The sequence below is a fragment of the Neolamprologus brichardi genome, chromosome 4, assembly GCF_056152115.1.
Source record: "Neolamprologus brichardi isolate AB-2024 chromosome 4, ASM5615211v1, whole genome shotgun sequence".
In the NCBI taxonomy this organism is placed as follows: domain Eukaryota; kingdom Metazoa; phylum Chordata; class Actinopteri; order Cichliformes; family Cichlidae; genus Neolamprologus; species Neolamprologus brichardi.
This window is the reverse complement of record NC_142107.1, coordinates 25590181-25615547: the sequence shown is the minus strand read 5'-3', so window position 1 is coordinate 25615547 and position 25367 is coordinate 25590181. Positions and strand designations below refer to the sequence as shown.

General features: G+C 46.7%; 1 protein-coding gene and 1 long non-coding RNA gene across 2 annotated transcripts in view; one reads left to right on the top strand and one right to left on the bottom strand.

The window, feature by feature from the left end:
• Window positions 1–447: 447 nt before the first annotated feature.
• LOC102783929 (uncharacterized) lies at window positions 448–5030 on the bottom strand. The gene is made up of 5 exons (XR_437471.3): window positions 4607–5030; window positions 4115–4143; window positions 3888–3951; window positions 3427–3496; window positions 448–1025 (listed from the first exon to the last, which is right to left on the bottom strand). It is a non-coding gene; the product is annotated as an uncharacterized LOC102783929 (long non-coding RNA).
• A 67-nt stretch (window positions 5031–5097) lies between these two features.
• The window catches only part of stx1b (syntaxin 1B), a 46840-nt gene continuing 26570 nt past the window's right edge, over window positions 5098–25367 (top strand). The window contains exon 1 of the mRNA XM_006805263.3: window positions 5098–5603. Coding sequence (XP_006805326.1) covers window positions 5574–5603 — 30 coding nt within the window. The 5' untranslated portion in view covers window positions 5098–5573. The remainder of the gene's footprint in view (window positions 5604–25367) is intronic.

The window sequence follows — 25367 nt, the reverse complement described above, 5'->3', positions numbered from 1 at the left end:
GTACGTCAGACGTCTGAGATCTTCGTCGTTAAAACACGTCTGCATGCCCTCTCATGCCTCACAGCAATAACCCTGTTTCAGATATTTACAGTTACAGGGCATTATTAAAACTGTAGATATCTGAAGGCTAAGAGGCAGCTGGGAGGATGAGGAAGGCCTGCTTCAGAGGTAGAGAAGGACATCCTCAGGTTAGAAGTTGTAGTCTTGATTTAATACATTCTGAATGGGCTGCAGGGTTCGCATCACTGCTTTTTTACTATTGTTTCACAGATTTCCCTGAAAACCACATTTAATGCAGCTCCTCCCTGACTTTTTATATTTATCCTTTTTCTTTTCTTCATGCTTTTAAAATATACAAACTCCACTTTGGACAGTGGTTACTGAACAAGTTCAGAAGTAGATTTGTGGAAGGAGGCAAGAAAGCAGACTATGTAGACATTTCAGGTTTCCAGAGGTGAGCAATTTATTTACAGTGAACTCAATTTAATGTAACTTAACAAAACTTCCCCCCAAAGTAACTCAGTTAACAAAACTCAACAGACCATGGCTCTGTTAACACACCTCTCCTCTCTCTGGTAGAGACTGGCTGTAAATAGGGCCATCAATTTCCGTTCAATTAGCCCAGCCAGTAGCACTGACTCACACTGAGGGATCTAAAACTCTACAGATGATTAAAAAAGACACAAAACCTCACACTTCTAATATTTACACAACTAAATGGCCGTATTAATGAAAAGAAAAAGATTCAACAAATCCCTTCAGACCTTGACACAAACAAAAGAAACCCCTCCACTTGGTTCAACCTGCTGATGTCATGTGTGACATCATCAGGACTTTAAAATGAGGAAATGCTAGGCGGGTGTTTCCCACACCTGACCCACGTGAAGACTGAGAAGACAGAACAAAGTATGAACAAATGACTTAATCTGTAACACAATAAAATATAAAGAAACGTGTAACTATGTATTTACCTTAATTTGCCAAATGTTTAATTTGCCGGCAACAGAACGCTTCCACAAACAAACCTGGGACAGTGAGAGCAGCAATGTTACATGACAAATAGCAAATCATAGCAAATAAATAGAAACAGAATAATGTGTATAATGTGCAAAAAAAAGGTAAACACATATGGGACACATGGAGAGCACTGCAGCTAAAATATCAAAAGATGTAAAATTTTAAGAGAAGCAACAAAACAGCTTTAAATCCAAATGAAAGAAGGACGACCAGCAAAGTTCATGAAGACGTCGGTGAGCTCAGATCATTTCTGTAGCACATTTAAACACAGCTGACGTAAAAGCAATCTAACAATTAAATATATTGTTAGTATAAAAGAAGTAACAATGATAAAGAATAAAAATCATAATAAAAGACAGTGAGAAGGAAAAGCTACTGAGGGGAAGAAGAACCTTAGACAAGAATTAGACATTTTAAATGAGAATAAGAAAGTATTTCTTTGTGCCCCCCTCTCCCTGTTAATGCCCTACCTGCCCCCCTGGCAACACTTTGCTAGACCCGCCCCTGCACAGTTACCAGCTGTCAGCTACTTAGAAAAGGATCCTGGTGTTATTTGTCTCTCAGAAACAGTTCATAACTTCAACTCATCCATGTCACCTAAAAGGTAAACCTGTTTCTCCATCAGCTGTTCAGCTCTGATGATTCAGTAAGGACATCTCCTGGTTTCATCTTCATGTTTCCCTCTCACCACATATCCAAACCATCATGACCAGCAGCTTTACAGCTGTGGCTCCAGCAAACATCAGCTGATACTAGAAATTAATATTAAATAAATTCTAACAACAGCTGATCAAGCTTAAACGTGCTGCTGTTGTTTAGCGACATCCGCTGGTTTCCTCTTTCTGGCGCAAAGTGGGCGATAAACAAACAAGAGAGACGATCAGCTGATCATTGATCAGTTTCATGATTGAATGAGAGGAGAAGAAGCAGCTGCAGCATAAAGACAGAATAAATCCAGCTTTGTGTCTTTTTTCATTGTAGCTGAAGTTCGGGACAAACTGTTCCTTTTCACCTCAACACGAAACGCGTAATAATTTCTCTGAATACGAGACGATTCCGTGTTTTAGGGGACGGTAGGCAACTCTACTAACTAACCTTATGAATAAAATAAACTTCACTATCAGTAACATCATAGCACCCACCCAGCTGTAGAAACTCCGTCATGCTAGCTAGTACGCAGTACGAGTTATTGTAACTGACGGTAAAAAGTCAGCATAAGGAAAATAAACTCCACCTAAACTTGGTTTATATCTGACCCAGATAGACTGCAGGTCAGAACTTCTTACCTGAAGTTCAGTTCACCGCCTCAGGTCTCTGCTTCTCCTGCCTCCCCTTCCCTCATCCACCTGGCCTCTTGTGGCAGCTCCACCATAGCCACCACCAAACAACTGAGTTATTTTTACACATCTGCCAGCATCTGACCAATCCACCACCTTTCATTGTTTATACTGTTATAAAATAAATTATTAAAAAAAATCATCGGCCCATAAAAATAAAAAAATCACCATTGGCCCATCGGGCAAATGCCCAATGGCCAGTCCAGCTATGCCGCTGTGATGTCACTCAGTACTTCAAGTCAAGTTTTGAAGCACGGATGTGAATATTCTGGCCGATGCCGCCTTGGTGCTTTGAGGCTGGCTGTGGAACGACACCCTCGTCACCTGCAGTCACCAATCAGTGAGCGTATGCTGGGTAATCTTCCAATGAGCAACATTTGTACAGATGACCTTTATTTTCATTCACTGTGACCCGACATGAGTGACTGAGCCCAGAAACTGATCAGCAGTGTTACTGAGGTCAGGCTGATTCAATAATGGGTCACACTGTTCGCCTGCGGGGCGGGGCGGGGCGGGCGAGACGGCAAGGTGAATCTGTGATGACACCAGAGTCCTTTTACCATCATGTCAAACAGACCTCCCTCCTCCTCTCCGATCACACAAAGAGCTCCTTTTTCCCGTCGCACCGAACATTTAAATAATGATTTGACAAGTGATGAGGAGGGGGTGAAAGGAGTGTGGTAATGGAGGTGGGTGGGGGCTGGTGGTGCTTCTCCCGGGCGCTGAGCCAGCCCGTCGGAGATCCAGAGTTCATCTCCACCATTAAAACTCCATTTAGGAGACCGAGGACTCGTTTATCACGCCCCCCTGAAAGCTCACACCTCCACGCTCAGACCAAACACACACTGGACACTTTATTAGGTACACCTGTGTCTTTCACGGATCAGGTTCAACAAGCTGCTGGAAACGTTCCTCCATGTTGACATGACATCATCATGATATCATCACACAACCGCCTCATCCATGATGGGAATCTGCTGCCCCTCCACATCCCAAAGCTGCTCTGAGATCTGTGACAGTGGAGCTGTGCGCTCAGAGAAGCTCTTTTGCAGACCTTCCTTGTAAAACGTACTTATTTGACTTCCTGTTTCCTTCTTATCGGATGCTCAGTTCGCGGCGGAGGACTCATCTCTCCTGGTGTTCTGCAAGCAAACAATCATATTTTTTGGAACATGAACTTAATTGCTTTCTTAAAACATTTTTTCTGCATTTGGTATAAAACAGACTCCAATTTACACAATCTCAGGCTCCCTCCCCACCGGAGAGGTGACATTCAACGTCCCACTGTCAGTCTGGATAGCCCTGACCACCACCCAACACACAATAATGTCATGAAAGCATCATTTTAAAAAGGGCTATGCAAACATGGCCAATAACTTTCATTCTAATGATGTGCAAAATGATTTGGGCACAAAACAGATTTTGCCGTTAGAAAACTTGCAGACTTCACTATATACAGTGTAGACCCTCTAAACTAAGTTTGGGGGATGTGATCTTTCAAGAAATGCAAACTGTTGTTGTTTGTTTACTTACACAGAATGTCTTGTAGAATTAACTGGAGTCACCAGCAACAGCATAGTGCAGTCATATCTCAGGTCTAATAACAGAAGACAGGAAAAGATCAGAAACAACTTCCCCAAACCAAAGCACAAATAAAACAATAAGTAAAATAGGCTGATCTAAAGTATGATTAAAGTTCAGCCTGATTAATATAAATGTCACTGACAGTTGCTAATATATTGGAAAACCAAAATACTTACTGATGTCTTTCTGTCCAACAGCAGGAGTGCTGGTCCCGATCGTCAAAGACAGTAAGAAGCAAGCAGAGGGAGAAAAAGCAGAACATTTTTCAGAAACTGATTTGATCCTTAATGGGTCACAGATGTTCAAAAGCTGCCACAAAGCATGAAAAAAATGGACGTCTCCGAAAACGTCAGAGCATTTTTGCAAATATGTGGTGTCTTGATAAATCGAGCAGATATTTGAACTTTACACAGCTACATTCTCGCCTGAAAATATCTTAAACGTTTATTTTGTGACCCAGAAAAAGTAATAAGTTTTTAGCCGCGCTCCTCCGCCATTGCCGCGCTTACACAGGCTCTGACCATCGGCAACAAGTGGAACCGCCTCTTTTCGCTGAGCCCAGCGGCAGCAGCAACGCTAGGCTAACACTAACTAGCTAGCAAGATTATAAACCTGGTGCTAAACTAAGAGAAGCCACAAAGTTTGAATAAGAGTAAACATTTACTCACCAAGTCAGTGTATCAGGTAAAGATGCACAGCAATGAAAACAATAATATCTTGAGCTGACGCTTCTCCAGGTTTGCTCAACATATTCCATAACAAATGCACCGTGAACATGCGGACTGATCCGAGAGGGAGGAGGACGGTAGTGACGTGGCATTTTCAAAACACATCTTTCATCCTTCCGCCCTGAGAAGCAAAACTTCCAGCTTACAACTCAAATAAATTGAGTTTATCAGCGTTTTTGCATGAAAAGTACTGGTAACTTATTTAAATCAAGTTCTAATAACAAATTGATAAAAACTGAGTTCAGCCTATTTAATATTTTTAATTAAACACAATATTACATTTTACAGTGTGATTCACCTGAATTCAAGCACACCTTCTCCCCCTCCTCCTCCCTGCCTCTGCTGCGGAGGGGGGAGGAGGGGGAGCAGGTAGGGAGGGCGGGGAGGGAACTGCGCCTGCGCCCTGTCTCTCCATTCCCTCCGCATCGCCCCCACCCCTCTCCTCCCTCCCTGCCTCCCTCCTCTCTCTTTTCTGCAGCATCAGTACCACCTCCCCCGTGCCTCCTCCCCCTCTCTCTCTCGCTCGGTTTTCCTGCCGGGCTGCTGCTTTGCGCGCTGCGGGGCCACACTGCGACCACACCGAGGAGGAAGAAGAGAAAGCCGCGGACCGACGGGGGGGCCAGCCGAGCCAGAGCGGCGGACATTAAAAAAAAAAACGAATAAGAAGAAGGACGCGGGAGGAAGAAGGAGGCGCGGACAGCGAGCCCGAGGAGCAGAAGCAGAAGGCGGAGACGCGTTCCTCCCTCCATCTCTGCCTCCGTGAAGAAGAGCCGAGAGGAGCAGCAGCAGGAGGACCGCGAGGACCTCGCAGCGGAGAAAACGACGAACGACGCGGAGCCGGAAGCCTCCCCCCCTCCCCCCTGGACCAGGGACGATTCTCCGTTTGTAGCAGCGGCGCGGCGACACGATGAAGGACCGCACGGCGGAACTGCGAAGCGTAAGCTCTCCTCCTCCTCCTCCGTCTCCTCTTCCCTGTCGGCCTCCATCATGTTCGCACATCCTCCTCCTGCGGCCTCCGGAGGAGCGGGGGGAGGGGGGAGGGGGTCTGTGGCTCTGCGGAGCTTCATGCTGTGAATACAGAGCGCGAGGACGGACCGTTACTGTCGGCTTGAGCGCGTGCTCCGTGCGCGTGCGTGAGTGGAGGTCACGGCTGCGGCCGGACACTTTCCCGCTTTTTTTATTTCTGCTGTTTTTTGGGGTTTTGTGGCGCTAACATCAAAGGCCGCCGCAGAGCCCCCCCGTGCATGATGGGAAAACGGCTTCAACACGCGCCCATCCGCGCGCATTCAGGCCGCGCGTGCCTGTGTGACCTGATGGGGGGAAGGGGGGGACCAAAATGCAGAGATTTTTTTTTCCAGGCCGCATCCAGGAGCTGCGCGCGCCTCGTCCCTGACGGAGCCGCGTGAGTGTGGGGGCACCGTCAGAAGGGAGGGATCCGGGGTGGGGGTGGGGGGGTCACGGTCCTGTGCGGCTTTGACGCGCCTGCGGAATGCGGCGTTTATGCGGCCGCCGCGAGCGAACAGCTGATGCTGGGTGGTGGTGGTGGTGGTGGTGGTGGGAGGGAGGGGGGGGGGGGGTGTCACATCAGCGAGTCAAACTCTGCAGCACCTCCACGCGCCTCCCGCCGCCGACACCACCTTGGGTTCAGCCGGGTTCGCGTGAGGCGGAGCACAGCTGCACGCGCACATTCGTACACGCATCGATCCGCCATCAGCGCGTGTCACCGATTATTGATCGAGCCTGGGATGTTTTTATGAATGAATCCTCATTTGTTGCGGTTTCTTCACCTCCATCTTTCTCCTCCACCTCCCTGTGTTTCTGGGAGGAGCCTGATCAATAATACGTGATCAATAAATCAGCAGCTGAATGCTGTGTGTGTGTATTGAGGTGATTTGCATTGAGAAAGTGAGGGGCTCAGCAGCGCCTGAGTTTACCGCACTGCTGTCCGTCCACCCCTCTGCCTCCTCTCTTCCTCCTCTTTTCCTCCTCTCTTCCTCCTCGCTGCCTCCTTTTCCTCCTCTCTTCCTCCTCTCTGCCTCCTCGCTGCCTCCTCTCTGCCTCCTTTTCCTCCTCTCTGCCTCCTTTTCCTCCTCTTTTCCTCCTCGCTGCCTCCTTTTCCTCCTCTCTTCCTCCTCTCTGCCTCCTCGCTGCCTCCTCTCTGCCTCCTTTTCCTCCTCGCTGCCTCCTGTGAGGCTGTACCTGACTGGTGTGGCTGTTTACACCTGAGTGTGGGTCAGCTGCTGGTGGCTATGCTAATGTTAGCTTGTGTTGCTGCTCTTATTGTTGCTCTGTAGGTGAGACACACTCGCCTGTTTATTTCTGTGAATAACTCACCGAATGACAAAAAAACTTCCTGAATCTTGAATCAGTCATCCGCCCTTCTCTCATTCTCTCCTCATCCCTCCATCTTCACCTCTTTTCCTCCACCCATCCTTCCTGTAACGTGTATTACCTCCATCACTTCTTCTCTGGCCCTTTTTCCTATTTTCCTTTTCCCTTACCTCATTTTTCATCTTGCTTATTTCCTTATCTCCTCCCTTCCTACACCTTCCTAGCTTCCTCTCTTCTCTCTTTTATTGTCCTTTCTCCCTCCGTCAGTCTGCCTCCTGCTTCCTGATCAAAAAGAAAACCAGTGATTGGAACTTGAGAGCAGCTGAACAGACAAAGATTTGACTCTTTCCTCAGACAGAAAGACTAAAATCAGCCAGATTTCACTGAATTATCAGAAAATCGTTGAACTGTTTCCTGCTGTGTGAACAAAGAGACTCACCTGATGGAAAGAGGACGATTCTGCCTGATAGATGAGCTCAGACTTTACAATGAGCCGCTCGGTCTGCTAAAACTGGTCCCAACCCCAAGTCCTGCACTCACCAGAGCCTCTGATGTGTCACCAGAAAACGGATCTGCTGAGAAGTCGTTTCTGAAACTTTTCTTATGGTGAAATCACTGCGAATCATTCTTGTGTCAGACTTAACTTCATAAAATGAAATGTGATGAATAAAAACAAAGAATAATAAAAGTTAGCAGGACAAAGATGAATGAGGTCGTCTACCGTGGACCAGCCGACCAGTGTGCAGGCGGTTGTTGGTAGTTTTCAGGTGAAAGTGGTCAAAAGATGGTTGCTTTGGTTTCTAGCAGGTTGCCATGGTCACCCATAATTTGCATGGAAGACGCTGACTTGTCTGCAAACACTCGCCAACTTCTCTTCAAGCGGAAGAGTCACAAACTGGAAATGGAGACCAGTCACCTCCAAAGTAAAAGCTGCACCTTTTTGCACTAGTTAAGCACAACTTTTACTTTGAAAGAACACAGTCTTGTGTTGCCCTCTCTCTCCGCTCGCTCGTTAGAAAGACGCTAACGTGGAGATGAGTTGCCTTCTTCAATGTATCTAAGTGCAACTCTGGCAACCTGCTGGTGACCAAAGCAATCACACAGAGGCTTTTGGGGCCCCCATCTTTTGCGACCGATCTCACGCAGTGACAGCCAGCACGTTTCCTTAGCAACCGATGGTTGATAGGCGGCCTGGGTGATGAGGGCCAAGCTTGTCACCTCCCTGCTCTTATGTGAACGCTTCAGTGCTTGACGTTGGTGTTCTTCATGTTTGTGGGCGTATCTCTGCTGCCTTCATGGTCACGGTGTCAGTAACTGACCACCACGAGGCAAGCTAGTTGTGCTTCAATTAGCAGTTAGCAAAGCTAGCTGCCTGTGAGTGACTGTGTTCTTAAACACGGGGATTGTTCCCCGCAGTGATTCCCACATTTTGATGGTGAGCAGGTCACGCTGCCCGCTCGCTCTCTTGGCTTTGGTAACGTGATTTCATTGGTTGACGGCTGTATGGGAGCGTTTGACTCAATGTGACTTGGCTGATGCCTTTGCTTCAACAATTGAAATTCTTTCAAATTTCATTGCAAACAATTCGAGCAAAGCGAAACACTTCAGCACGTCGCCTTGCTCAAAGCCACCTGTTCTCACCGCACACGGAGCAGAGCAGGTGGAGACCGGAGAACCGAAACAACCAATTTAAAGGCAACATGCTAGCTTAATATGCACAAAATAAAAGCTTCCCAACAAGGCTGTGTCCTAACAGAAAGGTTAACATGGTAGAAACTTTATGTGGTTGTCTTGGAGATGATCGAGGAGCCTGACAGATGTTACGACTTCATTCTCAGTTCAGTCAGTAACGTAATGACGCTCCCTCATGTGAGGCCAGCAGACGGGGTCCCTCGCTGTGTGCGACCACTTTTTAAAGTCGCTATTTTCTGATGAATCGCTTTTATTTTCACTTTCTGTTGGGCTTAGCTTATTTGCTGCAGTGTGAGATTTAAAATGAGTCGCTGTACTTTGTCTCCATCTGATATACGATTGGCTGCCTGAAGGCTCAAAGTTCACAGAGTTCACTTTAACGCAGTAATGAGGTCAGGCAGTGGCGAGGCCGTGCTGAGGACGTCCTCACAGTTAGCGCCCTGTGAAACACCTCTGATGCTCGAATCGTACAAAGACCGGAGACCCATCAGCAGCCCTGCTGAGCACGCAGCTCGCTGTGATTGATGTTAGACTGTAATAAAGACACGATTCATTCAAATAATCGACTCAGGATAGAGTTTACTCCTCCTGTCTCCACTTAGTGCTTAATAACTTCTTACAGAACCTCGTTAGAGGCGTCGCATGAATAAGACATAAACTGCACGAGCTTCATTTGGACCAAATCTGAGTCTCAAACATTTAGTCTGCTAATCAGATCTCAGGCTCATGTTTGAAGCTGGAATAAAAACCAGAGGTGGAGATGGAAGAAGCTTTTATTAGCTGCAGACAGAGCGCTCTAAACCCGATGAATCTGACGTAAAACTCACCGAGTTTCTGTCTGTGCCCGTTCTGGCTTTTATTCCTGGACTCTGTTAGAGGAGCTTAGCATGGGTCACGCTGGGCCTCAGTTCATCCTCTGTCTGAAATAAGCTGGAAGTTTAAACAGCAGATGGGCGGGGCTTCTGAGCCTGAGATGACCATATTAGGAATTCGTATCGTGGCTCATGCAGAGATGTGAAGCTGAACCAGCTGCTGTGACCTCACTTTATTTTTGCTCTCTGAAGATTTTCTCAGATTTTCCTCCACCTTTCATTTGTGCACGTGCTCCCTGCGTCTCTCTTTTCTCCTCCACCACCTCTCCCATTCGAGCTCTCCATCACCCATTCATGATTTCCCTCCCTCCATTTCATCCTCTCCTCCATCTTTCCTCCCACCCCTTCCTCTTTTTGCTGCTTCTCTGCATCCCTCTCTTATTTCCACCCGTCTCCTGGCAGCTTTCCTTCTTCCCTGTGTTCCCCGTCGGTGTGAAGCACCAATCTTTTTGATTCCTGGTGACTGAATCTCCTCGCTCCTTTTTTCTTTTCCTTTTCAATTGTTCCTGAATTCTTCCTCTCTGTCGGCCATGTTGGATGATCACGGAGTGAAATCCAGCTCACGTAATCCTGCCGGTAACAGATGCTGCTGTATCATGCAGCAGCAGCAGCAGCAGCTCTGTAGTAATAATTATTTTTTTATGTAATCGTCCACATCACAGTGATGCTGCCAGCTCTCCTCCTCCTCCTCCTCCTCCTCCTCCTCCTCCTCCTCCTCCAATCTCCACAAGTCTGAACAAACGCTGCGAGTGAGGAAGTACAAACCTGCTGTGGTGCTCTCATTCCAACACACACCAGGCTAACTTCTAGTTTTCATGCTAATGCTGTGCTGATACACGACCTGCTTTCACATGTTTGTTGTGAGTTTGACTTGCTGTTATTCTTTAAATAACCCAAACCTCCAGGAGGAGCTGTGTCCTCGTGCTCGTCCCATTAATTTGTGAATTTCAGCTTTAGTTTAGGAGCAGAAATGAGACAAAGGAGCAGATTTTTAACCTGTTGGCGGTTCGTTAGTGTGCTCTGTGGTTACGGGAGCGTTGAGTCACACCTGTTCCTGGTGGGAGATGGACTCTTCCAGGAACGCCCTCCGGTTCCCCGGGGTTGAACCTGGACAGTATCTGTACGTTTTTGTTACCACGGCATGGAAAGGGTTAGGTGTGAGGAGGATTCGTGGCTTCCAGCGTGCACTGGGAGGGTTTGCACTGGGATGGTTTGCACTGGGATGGTTTGCACTGGGATGGTTTGCACTGGGATGGTTTGCACCGGGGTTGTTGGTTTGCACCATCAGTGAAGTGGTTGCTTTGTGTTGGGAAAGAGTGGAACCAGTTTTTCAGGTGTAATGGTGCAGCATCAGCAGTGATGAGGATGCTGCGTTGGTCTGCTGTGGTGGAGGTGATGGTGATTGGGCCTCACCTGTAACCGTGAGCTGTGACTGAACGACTGAGGTCAGAAGCAGCAGAAAGGAGCTTCCTCAGAGCCGGTGTGAGGGTCTCCAACCATGAGGAGGCCTGGGACACGTGGGAGGAGATTATGTCTCCCAGCTAGCATGGGAACATCCCTGCCACCTCCTCCAGAAGAGTTGGGGGGGTCTGGGCATCACTGCCCCCGAGACCCAGATAAGCAGCAGAAAAATGTACGATTAGTCTCCTCAGCTCAGTTTTAGGAGCTGAAAACCTCACAATAACAGTTTCCTACGAGCTGCTTCCTGAAAATGCTGCAAGAAAATCAGGCCAGCAAAGAAAGTGCTGCATCATTTCTCCATCTGCTAAACGCTTCGTCATGTTTCGCTGCTTCACCCTGCAGCAGCGGCGGTTCCATGCTGCCCTCAGTTCTGATGATGCCGCAGGTCGTCGTTGGCCGGACGTCAGGTTTCGATGCTGCAGGAGAGAAAGATTTTAAATCAAATGAAATAATGAAATATTTCACTGATATTTCTGAGCAGAGACAGGACTGTGTGTGTGTTTGCATATCCTATTTCAGTTTCATTGATTGTAGCAGCTGGAGGTGGGTGGGGTTGGGGAGGGGGGGTTAAGTGCCGTCACTGAGATGGAAAAAAAGCCACGTGTCACTGCAGCCACACACGGTCTCGTTTCCATCGCTGCTCCTGCAGACTCACCTTTAAAGCAGGTGATCAAATGTATTGATGGACCTCACGGGGACGGGGTGTCCACAGAGGGAGGGGTCCCCACAGCGTCACTGTGTGAGCGTCTGTCCCGTCAGTAACACAGACACACTCGGGTTCTCTCATTTTTGATTTAAATTGTTGTCCTTGAACGTGACGTTACCGTCTCACACAGGTGTGCAGCTGCCGGTCAGTCACATGGTTCACGCTGTAGCTGTGTTGCTAACCTCAGGTGTGTGCGTGCTCAGTCAGACACACTCGTTGTGGTTTGTTTTGTCCTCCTGGCAGCACCAGGTGGGTGGTCTGTGTTTGTTTGACTTTATTTACCCAGCAAACACACACACCTGCAGCAGGGACTTGCTCAAGGGCACCTTGATGGCAGATGTCTGGCCCTTTCAAAATAAAGTTCAACAGAACTTCTTTTAAAGCAAACGACTGATAAAGAAAGAGCTGCTGTTTAAATGTGTGTGAGCCTTTTAAACAGGATGTCCTGATCATTGGGTCATTTTTCCTAACGACAGCATCACGGCCGTTTGATTTTTAAATAAATCACATTGACAACACAAGTGGCTCCAAACATGCACGTGCATTGGTTTCTATCTAATTGAGTAATTATTTTAAAAGGCCTCGCAGACAGCCACGCCCCTAATCATGCAAACTCTAACCCTTAATGTCATACACACAGGTGAGTTATAACACACTGCCCTGTGCAGGTGTCATCTATAAACACGACTGGCGCCTCTGCTGGACGATGAAGGAACTGCAGACTTGTTTTCCTGCTCCATGTTTCAGCCTCACAGATGTCTGAACAGCAGCTCTTTCTTTAACACTTCCTTGTTGTTTCTGGTGCTCTGTGGACTCACTGTGGATCTGTTGTAGCACGAAGGTTAGCAACAGGAGCCAGAGGGTAAATACACCAACAAAGACTGAGTCGTCCTCCGGTGTGGGAGGGTCCGGCCCTGCTTTTTGTGTCCTGCTAATCTGCAGGTAGTGACACGCTGGGTGGAGCTGCAGCGCTGCACGGGGGCTGCTGCAGGTTGTTAACCCAGCTGCGCAGGTTAACGAAGCCTCGGAGAGTTTAAACTGCAGCTGTAGCTCTGGAGATACTGTCCTGGCTGAAGGCTCGATACTAATGATAGCTAGCTCATCAGTCTGAAAGCCTGTGTGTGTGTGTGTGTGTGTGTGTGTGTGTGTGTGTGGCCACCGTTCAGCCAAGTCAAGGGCAAACCCTCATCACTGCTGGCTCGCCGGGGGTCACTTTTCCTGCTCGCACTTTCTCTGCTGCTCTTTTTGCTGTTGACGTGGGTTTTCTTCTTCTTCTCTTTTTAAATTGACGTTTTCTCTCGTTTAATTAGCGCGGTGCGTTTCGGAGGCAGCCGTCGTTTAACCCCGACTCGTTTTCTCGCTTGAACGCTCACAGAGGTGAGATACAGTTGATTTCAATTGGATTGCGGTCTGATTAGATTAGCAATTTCCTCCTATTAGTCCACACGCAAACACACATTTGTACATCTGCACTTGTGAAGACGCTTCATGAGCTTAAACTAATCGTGGCTTCATCACAGAGCTGTGAGGAAGGACGGCTGCACGTAGAGTTTTAGAGCAGGTTTCAACAACTTCTTTATTCCTGGATTAAAAAGCCATCGTTGAATCTAATTGATCTTCTTCGTCTGGTTTTTCCTCTTCTGATGAGCTCAAACTGAATAAAGCAGATAAAACAGGAAGCTAACGGTGCAGCTACTCTGTGAATAGTAAGACTGAATAAGAGCTCCAAAAATGAAACACAACAAAATGTCTTCACTTCAGAAATAACCAGTAAGACCCAAACATTGGTCCACATTTTAACATAAGAGCGACACTTTCAAAATAAAATGTAAGCAGGTTTTCTTAAACATTTGCCAAATGTCCCCCACAGCCAACATGTCCTCTGTGCGTCCTGCACGTTGAATTCAATTCAATTCAGTTTTATTTATATAGCGCCAAATCACAACAAAAGTCGCCTCAAGGCGCTTCATAGATACAGAGAAAAGCCCAACAATCATATGACCCCCTATGAGCAGCACTTTGGCGACAGTGGGAAGGAAAAACTCCCTTTTAACAGGAAGAAACCTCCAGCAGAACCAGGCTCAGGGAGGGGCGGGGCCATCTGCTGTGATTGGTTGGGGTGAGAGAAGGAAGACAGGATAAAGACATGCTGTGGAAGAGAGACAGAGATTAATAACAGATATGATTCAATGCAGAGAGGTCTGTTAACACATAGTGAGTGAAGAAGAAAAACTCAATGCATCATGGGAATCCCCCGGCAGCCTACGTCTATTGCAGCATAACTAAGGGAGGATTCAGGGTCACCTGGTCCAGCCCTAACTATATGCTTTAGCAAAAAGGAAAGTTTGAAGCCTAATCTTGAAAGTAGAGATAGTGTCTGTCTCCTGAATCCAAACTGGAAGCTGGTTCCACAGAAGAGGGGCCTGAAAACTGAAGGCTCTGCCTCCCATTCTACTTTTAAATACTCTAGGAACAACAAGTAGGCCTGCAGAGCGAGAGCGAAGTGCTCTAATAGGGTGATATGGTACTACAAGGTCATTAAGATAAGATGGGGCCTGATTATTTAAGACCTTGTATGTGAGGAGCAGGATTGAGCTCTTTGGTTCCTGGAAATGGCTCATTGTTCGTTCGTTATTCTAATTTTAAAAACATTTCTAAACATTGCTTCACACGTGTTCATTTTCTTACAACATATTCAAACACTTCCCATTATATGATGTTCCTGAATAACGCCTCACAATCCAAATATTCCTTGTTTTCCACGGATGTTTGTGCATCTCCCAGATGTTCATAGATGTTAGAACTCAGTTTTCCCTTCAAATGTCACCAGTTCCTGAAATGTCCTCACTCACAGGCCTTAATAGCCGATCCCCACAATGGCAGCAATACGAGCGCACACACACACACCGCTCCCACGTACTATCGACCGCGCAGTACCTGCTGACTGAGTCCTGTGTGGGGGCTGATTGGTCAGTAGGAGGCCGGTCACGTGATTTATGGCTGCGTCTCCATTTAATGGCCCCGCAGTCCTGCCTGGCCTCCTTTGTGTGTGCGTCCTTGTGCGTCTGCGTGTGTGAGTCCTCATGCATTATAGATGTGCCCCTCCCCCCACCGCGGCTCGGAGAGCGGCCTCCTGACAGCGGCAAACGTCCTCCTCTTCATCAGCTCCTCGTCTGAACTTCGTTCCTTTTATTTCACTCAGCATCTCATTTTTAATCCGCTCAGCCAATCAGATCGCGGCGCAGTTTAGTTAATCAAACCTGCTCTGTGCTCATCTGTGATGGGAGGCGTGGCGAGGCAGTGATGTCACGCTGATGTCACAGCCTGCTCAGCGTTAAGCATTCGGTCGTTTTCGTCCTGACCTTAAACGACGGCTGAACTTCAGCTGTTTGCTCAGAAACGTTGGTGTCGACTGTTTGTGGACAGAGAAGACCTGGGTGGAGCGTTTACTCTGGGTTAATAACGTCTAAGACATTTCAGTAAAACATTCATGTCTGGATAATATTTTATTTGTCAGACTTTTTAAAGACGGTGGATTTGGGTTGATGGTGGCAGCAGTGCTGCAGCGAACTGGCCGAGCAAACGCTGAGTTTGGTGTTGAAAGGTTAAATACGTGCTACATCTGTCTTTATTGATTGTTCGGTGACAGCAGCCCGGCTGATACGATCAAACATCCTTCTGATTTAAACGTTTGGGATTTGGTTGATGAATCGAACGATTGCAGCTCTTCTGTTTATATTAAGTTCATCCTCAGAACGTCCAGCGTTCGCTCAATAATCAGTTAGATTCATGAATATGTGTGAAAATCGAACATAGTATTGAAAAGGTAAAACAGAGCGATGGCACTGTGGTTTGGCTCCGCCTACTCGTGTAAATCAGCCTGTTAGATTCCTTCTACGCGTCTCAGGAACGTTTAAAGCTCAGTTTCACCTGCTGACTCATCGCTTCAGCTTTTGTGCTACTTTTAATCGTTTTCATGGCTCCCATCCAGAGATGCAGATGGAGCATACAGGGGACTGTCTGGTGTTTTGCTCGTGGGCACTTTGGCAGAAGAGACTGCTGTTACTGTACCGTCTGCAGGAAAACGCAGTATAAATAGTCCCGAGCCAAAGTGATTACAGGCAGTTATTGAATTGGAGCATTAAAAGGTCGGCGGATGGCTGAACTCGCCTCCCTCAGCCGGAGCGTGCCTTTCCTTTAAATAGATTCCTGCAGCTAATGCCTGACAGGAAGTCGAGCTGTGAGCAACCATTACCTCATCCTCAAAGTTCAGAGAGGAGAAGAAACGGCAGCTCGAGGCCGTTTACTGGTCGTGTTTGCTTACTGGAAGTATTCAGCCCAGCACACCTCACAGGTCCTGAACACGACCTAAAGACGTCCGTACGAAGGGACGCACCTACGCTTCCTTTAGTGCTCGAGCCTCGACTTTGTTCTTTATTTTAATGTCCAGATGTGACGAGCTCATTCTGAATTAAATGGACTGATTTCAGACTTTTACTCGTTTGTGTTTTTTCATCTTTTTAATTGAAAAACTTGGTTTGATTATTTTAGGTGATGTGGACTCTTCATAATTGCTGACTTGGTGCTTTTGGAGGGAGACCTGTTCTCGTTTTTGAGCGATCATGTTACCCACAGTCTCCAAAGTCTTTGACGTTTGTTCATTTCGTGTTAAAGACTCGACGATTGAGGACTCTGTCGGGTTTTTGGAAACTAAACTCGGTTTAAACTGATTCCAAACAAAACCAGAGCTGAATTAGACCAAAGAACTTAACCCGACATTTAAAATGACTTTGTGATTTCAGCTACAGACGCAGCCGCTGAGGCTTATGGGAAATGCAGTTCTTGCAGATGAGCTGTTCTCTAACAGTTCTTCTCTATTGGCTACAAATCAGGGCGGGGCACTGCGTGAGATCAGAGAGGGTCACGGTGAGGTCACGCTTCACAGCAGAGAGGATTCTGGGTAATAACTTCACTGTTCTCTCTCTGTTCCCACTCACTGCAGGAGATCACATCACGCGTGAAAGAATAATCAGATTTGGGTCACTGTTACCTGAACACACACACACACACACACACACACACACACAGTGACATGGTGCGCTCTCTGGGGAACAGGAAGTGGAATCAGGACATTTTGGGAACGCAGGAAATTGATCCTGAAGGACGTTTGGGTCGAACAGAACCAGATATTTGCTCTCATTAATTCACTCAGAGGACCAGAGCAGTGTTATTATAACGATGATGATGATGATGATGAGCACGAAGGCCTCGGATGATTTGGACCTCACAGAGGAACGAGCGCAGGATTAACGAGGTAATGGGAGGGAAGTCGGTGGCCCGGTTAGCGAGGTGAGGCGGTGATGAATGAATCAAACGTCCCCGCATCAGTGTGAGCGTGAGCAGCCAGACAGGAAGTGAGTCATTTATCTTCATCATCTGAGCTGCCTCTTCACCCAGGTGTGTCTGGCACGAGGTCACCTGTGCTGCTGCAGAGTGGGTTCGTTTAAGGATTTGACCCACAGTCACTGTGTCACCTGCAGCAGGTGGCAGTAGGCCACGCCCCCACACAGAAACTGCAGCTGTTGACACAGATTTCTACACACCTGAGAGAATCAGTGTGGGTTTAAGTGGATGACACAATTGCCATCAGACAGGAAGTGCAGCAGAGTCCATTCATAAAAACGTGAAACGGCTGTTTTCACCTGGCTAAATCACCACGGTAACAGATGCTATAAACACGTTCAGGGTTTCTCTGTCTCTGATTGGTTCATGTTTTCAGGGCGATGACGTCTCTGCTGGGGGAACTTGATCTTTGATCTGATTTAAACGTGTCCTTCATCAGGCTGCGGGACAATAGGTTAAAGTTTCAGAGCTCACCTTTGATTGGAGCAGGTGCGCTCGTGGGGGCGGGGTTAGGTTTGGATGAGTCACAAACAAAGCCTGGATATGTTGGTCTGTAGTCTGGTCCGTCTGGCGGCTCCTTACTTACTGCGTCGTTTCCACTAATGTGTAACTTCATTATTATTGTTGTTGTGGAGGCGGGGCTTCAGAAGGAGAGGACAGCAGGAAACAGGAAGTGCTTTATATATAAACATGTGACTAATTATGTGTTTAAATATATTATTGACATACTTCTGTTGTCCTGGTCTCCACTTTGCTCTGCTTCAGTGTGTTTGTCAGGTTTTAGTGTTTCGTTATTTATTGATGCAAAATTTGATTAAATGAGATTAAAATCACGTTTGCAGTAAAAATAGATCACACATGGTCCGTCAATCAGTCCTCAGAGGAGAGGTCCTGATTGTGTCACTCTGATGCTTATTGCCACGGGTCAATACCTGATCAATGCTGTATTGATCAGGAGAAGGTGCTGGATGCGTTTAAGAGAAACCCATCAGGAGGGCTCAAGACGTGGTACAGGATAATTCCTGGTTTCAGACTTTATAAATTCAGCTTTTTATGTGCAGCGAACGACATGTGAGCGTCGCTGAGACCTTTATCTAGATTAACGTGAAAAGCAGCTGCCTGAATGTTTTTTCTCTGCAGTAGTTTTAGTTTATTTAATGAAGTCATGCAGAATTTTACTTTCATGCATATTTTCAAAATAAAAGAGCAGTGGGTTGAAGTTTGGTGCTCGTTTTTTCCTCATAACTTCTAAGCACAGCTGATATCCACGCTGATTGATTGATCAACAACCGCTGACTGTTCAGCGGTTGTTGATCAATGGTCATTAGAATTTGCATGTTTATGATGAAGGTGACCTCCCAGCCCGTTGTTCCTTCAGTGGGCTGGTTTCACTGTGCAGATGTTTATTGCAAACCTGCAGTCAGCTGAGACTGAAGGAGTCACCTGATGAGAGATGAAATGTTTCTCACTGAAAACGTTTCGTCCAGATCAACAGATTCAACTTTTGGAGATAAATTAACAATGCAAAAAAACTAATTACAGCAGGACAAAAACATGTTTGTATAAAAGTGGACAGAAGCAGGAACACCTCCTGTTTGATGATGATGATGATGGATCAGTGAAAAATTAGAAATTAGAAACCAAAAAGTTTAAAAAAGGATAAAATGATCTTTAATCTGTGAATAAATGAGTGAAATCTCAGATTTCAACCTCCATCCTTCCTCTTTCTTACCTCAAACCCCGCCCCCACCCCCACGTGTCCATTATCAGACCTCTAAAAGCCCCGTCCACCCTCGCCGTCCTTTCTTTTGTCCTCCATCTCTTTATTCGCCCGCTCGTCCCTCTGGCGTCTCCTCAGCAGAGAACAAGGCTGACTATTTATTTATAGATTCAAAGAAATAAAGAAAGAAGACGGATGCAGAGTGTGTGTGTGTGTGTGTGTGTGTCAGGACGGTTTGATGTCACTCAGCTTGTCGTCCGACTCTTCTCGGAGGTGAACACCTGGTCAGGTCGCTGTCATCAGAGGAGCCGATGGTCGGATCAGCTGTTGGGAGTAAATCTGCCTCCCTGGTTCTCCTGCAGTCGCGCAGCCACACTTTGAGCTGTTTTCCTTTTTAAACCCTGAAGTCTGCGTGACCTCATGCTTCTATGTCGCTTCAAAGGTCAAACGTCAGGCAGCAGAATCAGCTGATCCTGTTGAATCAGAGAGAGAATCAGCTTAGCTGCGTTCAAACAAACCCTGACGAGGGGAAACACACTGATGCTGGAAACGACGATCAGCAGCTCTGTGATTGGTTCAAAGGTTTAAAGGACGGGTCATACCTGAAACACGAAAGAGAAACAGCACTCTGTGACGCCTGCAGCCCGCCTTAGGACCTCAGTGAGCAGGTTAAAGGTTAAAGTTCATGACAGCACAGTCTGAACAGGTTTGTTTGAAAGGGCTGCAGGAGAAAGCCTCCTCTGTCTAAACAAACATGGCGGCGACCAAAGTGGACATGTTTGTCCATCACGCAGAAAACCACAGACCAGCTGTCAGCACGGAGGACGGACGGCGACCTGAGCTCCTCTCTGCAAAGTGTTCGAGAGGCTGTCCGACCCAAAGCTCGGACCAATCGAAGCAGAGCACCGAACGGCTGGAACAGGAAACAGCAGCGCTGCTGCAGCTGTGCAGGAAGGAGCGCTGCGAACCACAATGAGAACGCAGTTTCCCGATAGTCTTATCGATTCTCATTGGCTTCGCTTTGAGAGTCGCAGCATCGCAAATCAAAGATCTTGCATTCATGCAGTTATCAGCATGTTAGCTGACTTTCAGGCTCTGGCTGCTGGGCTGGGTGTTTGGCTAGCTTAGCGTTAGCGTGCTGTCTGTGCAAAGAGTTAGCAGTGTTAGCATCTGTTTCAGTCCTGCAGGCAGTTTCCTCTTTACCGTTGCATCATCCTTTTGTGCAATAAAAGTCAAAGTAATGTCCATCTCCAGACTGTGCCGCCATTTTCCTCCTGACACACCAACCGAGATCAGCTGATCGTAGCGCGAGTGCAAGAACCAATGGGAGGGACCCACAGGCAGACTAACTGGTCTTACAATGAGTTCACGATAGACTGTCATGGTGGTTATGTCCATCTTTTATATACAGTTACGGTTCAGACTAACATGAGAAAAATCATAGAAATCGATTTTTTAAAATACTTGGACACAAACAGATGTTTGGAGGAGACGCATGAACGCCAACCTGAGGGAGAAACTTTATTGTCCAAACTGGATGACGGAGGATCTGGACCGCCGTCTGTTCTCTGAGCCAGTGTCGATCCACAGCCTTCCGTTCAATCAGCGGTGAATTATTATTACAGCAAAGCGTGTCATCGTAAAGTTCACTTTAAACACTTTGAACAGATAAACTGAAGAATCACATAAATTCATCTGAATGAAACAGTCAAAATATCCAAATGTTTAAGCAGCTTTTTTATTTGCAACAACATTTGCAGCCCTGTGTGCAGCGCTGCGTTTGAGTGCTGATGAGAAGCTCTGAATTCTGAGTGTCTGCTGCTGAATCAGCGCCTGAGCTCTGAAAGTGAACGATTAAAGGAGCTTTTCAGGTTTTAAAAATCGGGTTTGTGGGGGAACATGAGCGGTCACACGGAGCACAGATGGACTCTGGGTAGCGCCAGAGATCCCATGGGATTGTGGGTAACGCGGCTCGCTGCTGGCATGGTTTACTGCTAACATGCACACACACATAGAGTGTGTATTCATGCGTGCAAACACACAAACGCACACTCTGCTGGCATCACTCTGACACCTGAGGTCAGCGTCCTGATTTAAGCCTGCATGACATGAGGAAGAGGAGGGGGAGGGGGAAAGGAAAGGAAAGGAGGAATGGAAGGAAGGAAAGCAGATAAGAAATTAAAATAAAAAGAAAAGAGTTTAAAAGCTGATTTATCCCAGATTTGGGATATTTGGGATAAATAAAGAATAAAACAGGCACAGACGAACAGTCTCGTTATGTTTATTAATAACAACTCGTTACTAAAACCAACAAATGGATCCTGACATAATGAAAATGTTCCTCATTAAGGAGACTGATTGTTGTTACGAGACGTCGTTGGCTCATTTCCTCGACCTGACAGGTGGAGGCGCTGACGTGAGGTCATGTGATCAGAATCAGACAGATATTGGATGCGTTACAGCCGCAGAGCTCCTGTCCCCGTTCCCCTCCCCCACCCCGCGGTCTCCGCTCTCTTCACCATCACCCTCCTCTTCCTCCCCTCCCCCACGTTATCCACCACCTCTCTGCGCCTCCTCTTCATCTCCTCGCTCTCTCGTCTTCCTGCGGAGCCGCGGGCTTCGTGTTCGCTCGCTCGCGTTAATCGCATTCACTTGTCCGTAAACACACACGTGTGCGTGTTGGTCTGTGTGTGCACGTCTGTACAGTATAATGAAGATGAGCGAGGAGTCGCTCGCTGACGCTGCTGCTGGGACTTATTCAAACTGTGACATCATCAGATCTGAACTTTCATGTATCCGACTCGTTTGGAGGCGGGAAACTCAAACGTTTGTTTATGAAATTATTTCATGTTCGACTGAGATTATTTTTACACAATATTCAGTTTTATCAAATCACAACAGCAGTCGCCTCAGTGTGCTTCATATTGTACAGCAGACCCACAATAACACATACAGAGAAAACCCAACAATCATATGACCCCCTATGAGCAGCACTTTGGTGACAGTGGGAAGGAAAAACTCCCTTTTAACAGGAAGAAACCTCCGGCAGCACCAGGCTCAGGGAGGGGCGGACGAGGGTGACATGGACTCTTCGTGATCCCGAGTTCAGATGAACGTCTGAGGCCAAAGGGGGAGAAGAGCTCGTGTTTCCACTAAAAAGGGGGAGGAGCCTGGGGCAGGTCACCTACTGGCCGGAGGGCTGCTGGTTCGATCCCCACCTGGATGCTTTGGAGTGCTTGTATGAATGTGTGAAGGAGGCATGTTGGAGCTCAGAGTAGAAAAGAAGTGAAGTGAAAAAGCTGATCGATTAATGGATTCAAAACCGATTTCATGATCAATGCCTGACCGACCAATCAGGTCCACATCTCTGCAGTCATGTAAAGCCAGCTAGTCGAGCTTTCAAGATGGATTATTTATCCATATGTGTCATTTTAAACATGTTTTCCTCGAGCCCTTTTTAGTATGTGTAATTCCTCGATAAACCCTTCCCTTGTAGGGACGCCTCTCCTGTACTTTGTGATCATTTTTCAAACGATTTCACTGATTTCAGCTCTGAGGGCGTCTCTCTCATCTGAGTCGTTGTTCGTTTCTGACCCTGTTCCAGCCCCTGGATGCTCGACTGTCTTTCAACAGTTCAAGCCACCGTCTGATTCTCATTTAACAGCTGTAATCAATCATCTCAAAATCTCTAATCCCCCGTGATATCCTTCCCTCTCGTTTTCTTAAGGAAGCTTTGCCCTCTATCGGTCCCTGTATCCAACTTTTACTGAATGTCATCAGGTTGTGCACCGTCAGTATTTAAGCACACTGTTGTGCAACCCGTTATAAAGAAAAAGGATCTTGACCCTAGTGCTCTAACTACAGACCGATCTCCAAACGCCCTCTGATATCCAAAAAAGTGTTTCTAAAACACCTTCAGTCCTTCCTTCATACTAACGGTATCAATGAAAGTCAGTCTGGCTTTAAACCTCGCCATCGCACCGAGACAGCGTTACTTAGGCTTTTTAATGATCTTCTTCTGGACTCGGGCCATGTGACTGTGATGGGATTTGTATGGGACGACATACAAATTTATTTCCCTTTGACATCAGATGTCTCTACTTCCCTGCAACCCCAATTTGTCTAAATGAGGTCAAAACTCATCACGTCTCTCACACTGAGCGAGGATCAGACAGAAGTTACAGTTTTGATAGTCACACCCCGCTGGAACAACTAACTGGGCCCCTTTACTGTGATCCTTCATCAGGGTCATAGTAAAGGGGCCCAGTTTTAAACATTGGAGAAAATTGCTTAAATACAAGACAGGAAACAGAAAAAAATTCAAATGAACCAGTCAGAACTTCATAGATCAGCTGACATATAACAGGCAGGTATTGGTTGTTTGGTTAAGTCACGCCCAAGTGATGATGTAATCTTGTTCTTTAATTCAAACGTGCTTTTATTATTAAACACTGCCCTTTGACCCCCTTTGTGTATATTTGTAGCATCCTTCTTATGCATTTCATGCATGTGTTATTTTCAGACAGGTGGGGGTTATGTCACCTCCCCCCCTCCTCATCATTTATGGTCTAGTCCAGTATTTACTTGGGCGTGACTTAACCAAATAACCAATACCTGCCTGTTATATGTCAGCTGATCTATCTATGAAGTTTTGACTGGTTTCCTGTCCTGCATTGTCAGCTCTGGTAAAAACAGTTTCTCCAGCTGCATCAGACGTCTAAAACAAAGCCATACCTCCCTTTGAAGGACCGTAAAGGACTGTAAATCCCTCTACTCACCGGCTCCAGTTAGTTCAAAACGCAGCTGCGCGTCTCTGAACTGATACTAGAAATTACACATCACACCAGCTTTAGCCAACCTACATCTCTGCTCCCTGTTGATTATCGTATCAATTTCAAAATTCTTTTGTTTACCTTAAAAACGTAATAATTTGGCTGCCAGCTATCTATGCAAACTCCTTCATTTGTATATCCCTAATAAGGCACTTAGATCGTCCAATCAAATGCTCCTGACGCGACCGAGGCGTCGTCTGAAGTCCAGAGGTGATCGGGCCTTTGCTGTCGTAGCTCCCAGACTCTGGAATAACCTCGCTCCTTATATTCGCTCCTCTGAGTCCATCCAGTCTTTTAAATTGCGTCTTAAAACTTTAGTCTGGCTTTTGATTCAAACTTGTTACTTCGTGGCTACTTTTTGTTTCAAACAGTTGTCAGATTGTAACTCTTTCTTTTCATTCTTGTGCTTTTGCTCTGACCGACTCTGAAGCACTTTGGTCAACTTTGTTGTATTTTTATTTGCTATAGAAATAAATTTTGATTTTGATTTTTTTAAAATTTTTGATTCACATCGGATCGTTTTGGCATCGCGGCGAGCTGCGATAATCCCGGACGTGCCAGGTGGCTAAGGTCAAAGGTCACCGTATCTAAGGCTGCAGACAATAGCTGTGTCCCAAAAAGTAGGCTGCATTTGTAGATTACATCACAGCGACGCGCCCAAGTCTGTCCCAATTCGTCGACTCCTCCGAATGCCGCTGACAAATGCGTCCTCCTTTTCCCCGAATTTGAGGGTGGGTCGGGTGTGTCCTTCGTGGTTCACCATATCCCAGAATTCATAGCGTGGCCGAGCCAATTCCAGTTTCCAACAATGGCGGCAGCTGCTTAGTTTTAATATTACTCTTATTAATCTTTCTGGGTCACAAAATAAACGTTTAACATATTTTCAGGTGAGAAAGTAGCTGTGTAAACATCAAATATCTGCTCGTTTATCAAGATATCGCATATTTGCAAAAGTGCTGCGACGTTTTCGGAGACATCTGCTACCCACCAGCTCGATAGCTGACCGGGGGGTTCAATGGTCACTCAAGCCGGCAAAAACAGCGAACTCCCGGCTTCATCGCGGTCTACGTGGGCCGGGTCCTCTGAAGGATGCCGCCTGCGTTTTGGGACACAGCTAATGATGTGGAACAGCTGACTGTCCTCTGAAACCACAGAAACGTGTTTCTGTGTTTACATACGACAGACTGCGAACGCCTCAGCCACATGTGTCTGACTCCTCTTCATCATCTTCATTCCACCTTGTTTCTGTTCGTACTCAAAAATAAACGACGCTGCGTAAACGTCGCCTGCCTGTTTCATTTAAATATTTGATTGTGTGTATTTCACATTTGTCCATTTTAGTTTTTATTGAAGGTTTATGACATAACGCGATGTTATGTAATGAATAACTAATAACCAGAATCCTGTATGAAACTCATGGAAACCCAAAGAACAGCCGCAGCCGAGCCGACACCGAAACGTGAAGGTCGGCATTTTGTGCAGTTTTTTATTTTTAGGCTCTTCGGCCTCTTCGCTGATTTTCTTTTCTCTCTCTGTGCTCTGATGCCTCTTCCTCCTCCTCCTCCTCCTCAGATGGTTGGATAAGGAGAAAACAGCCGAGTGTGTCTCAGCCTCTGCTGTTATGTAACAGTGTTCAGATATTAGTCAGGGCCGGCCTCCTCGTTACACTCAAAGCTGAGACCCT